At 40.8% G+C, this 9618-nt stretch overlaps 2 protein-coding genes across 3 annotated transcripts in view; one reads left to right on the forward strand and one right to left on the reverse strand.

Annotated features, from left to right (window-relative positions):
* Positions 1 to 4534, reverse strand: part of SYCP1 (synaptonemal complex protein 1) — a 75121-nt gene extending 70587 nt beyond the window's left edge. The window contains exon 1 of the mRNA XM_014534662.1: positions 4386 to 4534. The gene's annotated coding sequence lies outside the window, so the exon portion shown is untranslated. The remainder of the gene's footprint in view (positions 1 to 4385) is intronic.
* Positions 4535 to 4577: 43 nt separating this feature from the next.
* SIKE1 (suppressor of IKBKE 1) overlaps positions 4578 to 9618 on the forward strand; it is a 6873-nt gene continuing 1832 nt past the window's right edge. For both annotated transcript variants that reach the window (XM_005859965.2, XM_014534545.1), the window contains exons 1-4: positions 4578 to 4826; positions 5051 to 5156; positions 5985 to 6127; positions 8007 to 8120. In XM_005859965.2, coding sequence (XP_005860027.1) covers positions 4668 to 4826; positions 5051 to 5156; positions 5985 to 6127; positions 8007 to 8120 — 522 coding nt within the window. In that variant the 5' untranslated portion in view covers positions 4578 to 4667. The remainder of the gene's footprint in view (positions 4827 to 5050; positions 5157 to 5984; positions 6128 to 8006; positions 8121 to 9618) is intronic.

The following is a 9618-nucleotide window of genomic DNA, read 5'->3' on the forward strand; positions in this document are numbered from 1 at the left end:
AACGGCCGGACCCCACCCATGCACGAATTCATGTACCAGGCCTCTAATATATAAATAACTTCATTATGACTTTTTAAAATGTCACATAAACAAAGTCTGTTGAATACTAGGTTTATAGTTTCATCCCTGTAAGGCATTTCTAAGGAGGTAAGGTAAAAAAACATGCCCCACCACTAAACTCCTATTCTCCTAGTCCCACTTCCTCTGCCCTTATGACTCCTATTTTACCTGACTCTAGGTTCTGGTCTCAGTCCTACTTTCACATAACATAGCACAGCTTCAATATGCATCTCTACCTTTCCTGACACATCCAGTTTCTGACTTTGCTGTGAAGGGAAGCAGAGAAGTGGGGTGGTATCTAGATTGGGTTGTTAGGTTGTAGATTTTCCTGTTTTATTTTGTTGTTGTCTTAACATGAAGTTGTAGACTATGTAAGATGATGGGAACGATCTCAGAGAAGAGGGGAGAGACTAATGATGCAAAGAGGAAAGGGAGTGTGAAAGAAGACTCCAAACAACTCATGCCCATGGGTTTAGCCTGCTGGGGAACTTCTCTTCCTAACCACCTGCTGATGGACCTTGGTCTTGCTTAGCCAGGCTCCACAAGTACATCAACGAATTCCTCATAATAAATTTCTTAAAATTCCTACTTCTGCTTTTCTGAATCCTGACTGATATAGAAGTTGATCCTCAAAAAGTCATTGAAAGGAAATAAAGTTACACACCAGCTTCTATAAAAGCAGAGAGGAGGTACACTTAACTGGGGAGGTGAAGGAAGATTTCTGGAATAAGATTTCACTTAAACTGACTCTTTAAAAATTAGTAAGGCAGCCCTAGCCAGTTTGGCTCAATGGATAGAGTGTCAACCTGCGGACTGAAGGGTCCTGGGTTCAATTCCAGTCAAGGGCACATGCCCGGGTTGCTGCTTGATCCCCAGTAGGGGGCGTGCAGGAGGCAGCCAATCAATGATTCATCATTGATGTTTCTATCTCTCCCTCTCCCTTTCTCTCTGAAATCAATAAAAATATATTAAAAAGATTAGTAAGGCAAGATAGGAAGCAGTGGTAAGTTAATGAACCAACTCAATGGAAAAAATAAACTCGATTTATAACATTTGATAACTGTAGTTAAACACTGGAAATTAGAGTGATCTATTCTCTTCAGCCTAAAAAAATAAATGTGATAGAAAGTAAAGGCATTAGGAGGAAGATGCAGTGTAAATAGTTGTTTTTGTGTTAATTAGCATAAATCTAATCACTTGTGGCTGGTGAAACTAAAGTGTCAAAGAGGGAAGTGCTTTAGAAACATTCACTACTATTATTTAATTTTTGGAATTTCAATATGGAATTGATATATTAAATTTATATATATACATATATATATATATATATATATATATACTTGCTGCATGCTACATTACATGAGAACTCTAGATTTGAAGAATTTTCATATCAGAATACAGCCTTCTAATCATAGGTTGCAGCAACAGTTTCTAAAGTCAAGGTGTCCCTTAATTAGAATTAACAGTTACAAGGAGAGTTTCATAATAAAAACTCTTACTGCTTTTCTTACTTTCAAGAAGACTAAACATTTTTCCTTATCTTGCTGAGATTTCTTTCACCATAATTATGAGGGTCTGTGGTTTTTCAAGGCCAAGTGCTAGAAAGCCATTAGTTAGCAACAACAGGAAAAAATAGGTCTGAAAGCTCAAAATTTACGAGTTGGAGAAGGAAAAAGGAGCAAAATGAGCTAGTTAATAACTGTAATATGGAGCATGTAATGCTGTACATCTATGCTTCCTAAACATAGATTCTAAGTATCTCTAAAGATTTGCATTTTGAATTGCTGCAAATTTTTTCCATTGGTATCAAAAGCTTGACATCAGCAAGGTGCAGTGTAGGTGTGTGGACAATGACTGAAGCTGTGGGGGTGCTAGGGGCAGGTAAAGTTGAGTCTTTCCACCCTTGTCTCTGTTGTGGACCATTGGGGTCACCGTCTGCCCCCTGTCCTCCGACACCTCTGAGCAGGGTATCTCAGGTTCTGTGGTATGGCTACAGCAATGGGTGTGGTACCAGAGAGAGATTTTCAATAAAATATCCAAGTCCCTCCCTCACTAGAGCTTATGTAAGTGGGGCAGGAACACTGCCGTCGGTCAGATTTGGCATTTGGATCATTAGAGGATCACTGGGATAAGGTATATACTCTGAGAGAGGCAGGAGTAGAATTTCTGATAGGGCCATCTGAAAATGAAGGTAGGGAGACCCAAAATTGCTTCCTGGCCCAAAGAGTATGAGGAAATGGAGCCAAGAAACAGGAGCCAGAAAGAAATTAGGTCAGAATAGAAATAGTCAGAACAAGCAAAAGAGATGTTGGGTAATTCTGTAATACCCGTAACACTAAATAAAGTTGCCTGAGCTTATCTTATTGGTTTACTGAAGGGATGCAGAAGCACTGGGATGGCTTCAAGGTTACAATCCCTTCAACTTCATGTTTCCCCACTTAGAATCTATATTTGTTCCTATCCTTTTTATTTTCCTTGTAATTATGGAAAATGGAATGTCTCTTATTCAAGTCCAGCATATTCACCTATGTACTGAACTCTATGCCCATCATCCCAATCAATATCCAGCAAAGATTAAGTAGCTATTATGCCCCTTCTCCTCCTGGTTCTTCCTCCTTCAAAAATCCCCCTACTGCCTGGGCAGCATGATTTTGTGATTGAGCGTCAACCTATGAACCAGGAGGTCATTCATTTTTCTGTCAGGGTACATGCCCCGGTTGTGGGCTCGGCCCCCAGTAGGGAGCATGCTGGAGGCAGCCAATCAATGATTCTCATCATTGATGTTTCTATATCTCTCTCCCTTTCTGAAATAAATAAAAATATAATTTTTAAAAATCTCCCTACTTTCTCGTGTCTCTTTCTCGTTTGGATCCTTCCTCTATAAAGCCTTTTAAATATGCTCATGATTTGTTCATTAAAACAAAAGTAAAACAGAAACAAAAGCCTTCCATTGTTTCTGTATCCCTTCTTAACCACTATTAAAATCATGGGATGGGTCAGAGGTTGGAGTTCACTGCTTGAATTTGGCTTTAAAAGACAGGTGAAAATAAATTAGGGATGTTAGAAAGACAATGGTTCAGATTGCCAATCATAAGAGCCCAGTCTGGTAAGGGAAAGAAAATTAAACTATAAGGAAAGAGTCTGATAGAGAGAATATGAGTATTTTCAGAAATCTTAGAGCTGGATGAGGTCAAAGAGACAGTAATGGGAGAAAGGGTTACGAGAACTAGATAGATTGAAGCAAAGGTTACAATCAAATAGTTAGATATTAAAGCTTAAAATTTCTGATGAGGAACAATTTTTGGTGAATGATAAAGGGCTTGGCCATGGATAGCCAAAATAAATTAAATGTTTCTAGAACTGAGGAGGCCAAAGAAGAATAGAACATTACATGAATAGTTCACATGGATATGACTATCACTCAAGATGAGAGCTACATATGGATTAATCAAAAAGACTGTAAGCCAACTCAAGTCTTCTGTGAATAAAGGAGAATACCCAAGATAGGAGGTAAGTAATTAGGAGGGAGAGAAGAATCTTCAGCTAGATGAAACAAACTTCAAATAAAATGGAGGTTTTACACAAGGAAGTAAGAATAATTGTTTGTCAGTTCATTGTGGAATTAGCATGACCAGTCTAATTCTCAGTCCTAATGCGGTGAGGCACAGAAATAATTACTTGCCATTAAAAGGGCAAGGGGTTGTGGTAACCTTGAGGGAGAGCTACTAGAGGAGGAGATGACTTGAGTAGGGAGAAGACCAGTTGGAAACTGGTGAGAAAGAACGATGGCCCTAGTAGTAAAATACAAAAAAGGAAATATGTTCTAAAGATACAAAAGAGATGGGTTGCTTTGGTAACTGATTAAGTGTAAAGACTTAGTAGGAAGAATAAAGGATGACTTTCAGGATTCTGTTTTGGGCAAGTGGGTGTATGAATGTGCTCTTTACTAAAACAGGAGGAGCAGGTTTGGAAGCAAAGATAATGCTGAATTCCCAGACACTGAACAGTTCCTGAAACAAAGAAGGGCATCTAAACTCTAAGGGTCCCCAGAGACTTACAACCAGGGGAGCAGTGGGCAGCGGCAGCTCGGCTGGGGCTAACCCCCTGAACCTGGCTCCAGGCCCCCTTTTCTCTGACTTCTCAGGGAGCCAAAGCAGCCCCACCTAGGCCCATTTCTTTCCTACCACATTTCTAGAGCCCAAACCGCCAGCTAGGCTCTTCCCTGTTGCTTCTTCTACCCTAAGCCCTTCCTTGTTTCGCTGTCCCCAGCTGTAATAAACATGCCCTAAAAAACAAAACAAAACAAAACAGTAAAGAAACTCCACCTGCCCCGCAAATCCAAACTTGCCCACCAGGCCGTGGGAACAGGAAACCAAGGGCGTGGCAAGGGCAGGCCTCCGGCTCGGTGCAAGGCGGGACTGCGGGGAAGCCTCTGGTGAAAGCAGGCAGGTCATCCACGGACTTGGCAGCTACTGCGCAGGCGCACGCGGCGGCGAGCCGATGCCTTTTAAGCATACCGGAAGTGACGTCTCTGACGCTGGGACAGGTTCAGGACCTGAGCGACTGGCTTAGGCGAGCAGCGCTGGGGCTGTGGTCCTGCAGTCGCTATGAGCTGCACCATCGAGAAGATCCTGACCGACGCCAAGACGCTGCTGGAAAGGCTGCGGGAGCACGATGCGGCCGCGGAGTCGCTGGTGGATCAGTCGGCGGCGCTGCACCGGCGGGTGGCCGCTATGCGGGAGGCGGGGACGGCGCTTCCGGACCAGGTCAGGCAGAGGAGGGCTTCGTGCCCTCAGGTTCTGGGCTCTTGACCGGTGGAGGGTGAAGTCGAGTGGAACCTCGGCCTGGAATGTATTCCTGGTCCGGGGTGGGGGGTGGGGGGTGCGGCGGTGAGACCTTTCTGCGGGATCGGGGCTGAGAACGCTGCCCTGGAGCCCTGCCTCCTGCCTCTTCGGTCGCACCTGTGCTTAGTCTGTCTCTGTTTGTCCAGTATCAAGAGGATGCATCCGATATAAAGGACATGTCCAAATACAAACCTCACATTCTGCTGTCCCAAGAGAACACGCAGATTAGAGACTTGCAGCAGGAAAACAGAGGTTAGTCAGGCCTTTTTGTGTAGTTATTGTGACTTTCTCATTCCCAGTAATAATGCGAAAGTTCTCGCAAAACTGCCCAACCGTTTACTAAAATGCATTGTATTTCCAAATCAGTACTTTTAGTAACAGAAGTATCCTGTGCTAAGTATCCGGTCCAGTAAAATAAAGTTGGTTACATTGCCCTTTTCAAGGTTGTCTGTATTTATAGGCAGCTTATCAAAGAGTGCTTAGTAGAGGTGAATTAGAGTTTATATCCTCAAGGGATTAAAATGTAAAGTTTAAATATTCAAATGTACTACAGTTAAGATTGAAAAGTTTTTTAAAAGATTGAAGAGTTTTTTAATGTTCTTGTACGAAGTGGAAGAGCTGAGTCTTATACTCAGGATGTATATTCTTAGGCTTGATAAGTACATTATTAGTGATAGAAGTATGAATAGTTATTTGTATGTCAGTTGACAGAGGACTTCCACATATATCATCCCATTGTATTCTTATATTTTCATATAGAGGTATATGAGCTAGATAAGAAATAGGCTCAGAGAGGTTAAATAATTTGCTTAAGAGTATTAAGCTAATAACTCAGAGAACTGAACTCAAACCCATGCCTTCTGATTCCAAATCCCATGTTTCTACCAAACTATGCTGCCTCTGCCTAGAAAGTTATGTTTCACATTGACCTTAACTGTTGTATTTTGTGGACTTAAACAATGATTTACAAATTTGGAATCACAATATCTCATGGAGTGTCATAAAATCCCAACTGTTAAGAGTTTGGCTTTGAAGGCTCGCTCTCAGACATCACTGCCAAGTTATTTTATTTTTTGACAGAACTGTGGGTTTCCTTGGAGGAACACCAGGATGCTTTGGAACTCATCATGAGCAAATACCGGAAACAGATGCTACAATTAATGGTTGCTAAAAAAGCAGTGGATGCTGAACCAGTCCTGAAAGCTCACCAAACTCACTCTGCAGTAAGAAAGTTTGATAAATTCTAAATGAACTGAATTGAAATCTTGAAATTGTGTTACCTTGTGTGCCTGTTTTTGAAGAAGAGTAAGCTTTTTTTCCTTTCGTGTTTATCACATTCACTGTTGGTTCTGCTGTACCTTTGTAAAGATTTGAATAAAAAGAAGGATAAGGGGCCTTCAGGTCCTTTCATTTGAATAGGACTATGGATCCTTTCTCCCTCACCAATATCTTTCCAAGATGCTAATGAATGCTTAGTTCTTCCACCAAACATAATGCTAGTTAGTGTCAAAGAGGCTCAGTAAATACCTGATTGGTTATGATTGTACATTTTACTAACTTGTAAGCTTCTTGGTTATAAGAAGCATAAATTCATCTTTTATCCCTAACATAGTACCTGGCATATAGCAGGCTGTCAGGAAACTTTTATTAAACTGAACCACATAACATCATGCTCATTAGGAGACAAAAGTATGGTTTGAAAATACATATACAGCCCTAGCTGGTTTGGCTCAGTGGATAGAGCGTTGGCCTGCGGACTGAAGGGTCCCAGGTTCAATTCCGGTCAAGGGCATATACCTTGGTTGTGGGCACATCCCCAGTAGGGAGTGTGCAGGAGGCAACTGAATTGATGTTTGTCTCTCATCAATGTTTCTAACTATCCCTCTCCCTTTCTCTCTGTAAAAAATCAATAAAGTATATTTAAAAAATAAATAAATAAAAATACATATATAGGGCATCATTTCTACACTTTGGTTGATTATGATTGAACTTGAGAGGCCCAGTAATTGTTCTTATGTCTGTAGAGTGCTTTATGGTTGTCCTTGTACATTCACATGTACTGTATCATTTAATCATGGATTAATAGATTAGTGCCTCACTATTTGCTGCAGTGAAATTTAGGAAAAGTTTCATCCTAGATTCCACTGAAAGCATTTTACTGACTTAAAAGTCTTAGGGAACAGCGATGCTTTAAATATGTGAATGGCTTTCATATGGAAGAGAAAGATAAATTTTATTTTCTTTAGACTACAGGAGAAAATTTGAACCTTGAAGGAAACAGGTTTTAGTTCATATGAAAAACTTGTTAAAAGCCGAAACCGGTTTGGCTCAGTGGATAGAGCGTCGGCCTGCGGACTGAAGGGTCCCAGGTTCGATTCCAGTCAAGGGCATGTACCTGGGTTGCGGACACATCCCCAGTTGGAGATGTGCAGGAGGCAGCTGATCGATGTTTCTCTCTCATCGATGTTTCTAACTCTCTATCCCTCTCCCTTCCTCTCTGTAAGAAATCAATAAAATATATAAAAAAAAAAAAAGAAAAGAAAAACTTGTTAAAAGATACGAACAGCACTGGCTGGTGTGGCTCGGTTGGGTGAGGTCACATGCACCAAAAGGTTGCTGGTTTGATTCCCAGTCAGAGTACGTGCCAGGGTTTCAGGCTCCATCCCCAGCGGGGGAGTATGCAGGAGGCAGCCGACCGATGTTTTGCTCTCACATTGATGTTTCTCTCTCTCCCTTCCTCTCTCTCTAAAAATAAGTAAAAATAAAAAAAGGTAAGTCCAAAGATGGAATAAGGTACCTTTGAATGTGTTGACCTTCTTGCCAATAAAAGTATTCAAGTTTAAGTTAAGAAGCCCCTTAGAGATGCTGTCCAACATCCAGCGGGTGGTTAGCCTAGAATCGATCTTTTGAAAACAAATTATTTGTGAATACCACAGGATAATTTTATTATGGATTTACCTCTGAGGACTCAGATTATGGTAAATTGGCTGTGTAACCTCTGTAGCATAGATTAAATTTTTAACATCATAATGGACATATTCTCATGAACTTCATATCTGTAGAAAAGATGACTTTTTCACCTTTCTTGTGTTATCTTCACAGGAAATTGAGAGTCAGATTGACAGAATCTGTGAAATGGGAGAAGTGATGAGGAAAGCAGTTCAGGTGGATGATGACCAATTTTGTAAGATTCAGGAAAAACTAGCCCAATTAGAGGTAAGCTTGTTGCTATTTTAGGTTCACAGTATTTCAGCAAGTTTTCATAGAGTCTGGAAGAATGCCATCGCCATCCTGTCACTGCAATGTATTGAAGTTTTCTGTGTGCTTCTCCTGATTTAAAATTAAAACTCCTCCATACCCTTTTCATAAAAGGAAATGTAGTCAGCAGCAAGCAATGAAAATGCCAATTATGTACTGGCTAGAAACTGAGATGTTATCATATCCAGGGGGCAGAGAGTGTGGACAGGACACATTACGTGTGAATTAAAATCCCTCATCTGCCATTAAAGGAAGTCAAATAGTTAATGTCTAAAGTTGATGATAAGGAAATAGCAGTACAGGCATATTATTTAAAACTAGAGGTCCGGTGCAAAAATTTGTGTACTCAAGGCGGTGGGGTCCCTCAGCCCAGCCTGCACCCTCTCACAGTCCGGGAGCCCTTGGGGCATGTCCGACTGATGGCTTAGGCCCGCTTGGACATCCTTAGCACTGCTATGGAGGCAGGAGAGGCTCCCACCACCGCCGCTGTGCTTGCCAGCAGTGAGCCTGGCTCAGGGCTTCTGGCCAAGTGATGCTCCCCCTATGGGACCGCACTGATCATCAGGGGGCAGCTCCTGTGTTGACCATCTGCCCCCTGGTGGACAGTGCGTGTCATGGTGACTGGTCATTCCGCTGTTTGGTAAATTTGCATATTAGCTTTTTATTATATAGGGTGATTATAGAAGTAAATACTAAAGAAACAGATAAAAGTATTAAAAGTGGTTGCCTTTGGGGAACAAAGCCAAGGATAACTGTTTACTTTATAAGCCTTGTAATCTTGATTTTTTTTAAAGCTATTTTCATAAAATATTTTGATTAAAATTGAAATACTCTACAAAGAAAGGCCTGGGGTGTTAGTATGCCCATAAAATGGTTAAGGAAATTCAAATGGGCCTGACTCTGCCACATATATTCTATAGGAGCTGGGAAAGGCTTGGTGACAAAGAGATCTCTCTCTAGCCTTTCCCACATCAGAGATTGGCTCCCACGTGGAAAAAAAAAAATGGTTAAGGAAAAACATAGATGGTTTGAATGCTGCTGATTACTAGGTGCTATCATGAGCCCTTTGAGAAATAACAGAAAAAAAGAAAGCTAGGATCCCTACTCACAGTCTAGTAAAAGGAACAAAACTGGTACAGCAGGTCCTTGAATAATTTCATTTTGTTCAATGTCATTTTATTACAACATTGATGAGATATTATAGGAACTTAACTCTTGTTTATATCATTTAGCCTATGGTAGAATTGGTTTCTTTATACATTGTTTTGCTTAAAGTCGCAGTACCTATTGATAACTTTAAATGAAGACTTATTGTACTTATGTGAAAGTATTATTAGGAATTTGAAAGATAGAAGATACTGTAGCAAGACTTGGGGAACCAAAAAGAGTATTACAAGCAGTAAATTCATTATATATACTTATATATACATATACATACATACATACATATATATAT

The sequence above is a fragment of the Myotis brandtii genome, unplaced genomic scaffold (genome assembly GCF_000412655.1).
Source record: "Myotis brandtii unplaced genomic scaffold, ASM41265v1 scaffold131, whole genome shotgun sequence".
In the NCBI taxonomy this organism is placed as follows: domain Eukaryota; kingdom Metazoa; phylum Chordata; class Mammalia; order Chiroptera; family Vespertilionidae; genus Myotis; species Myotis brandtii.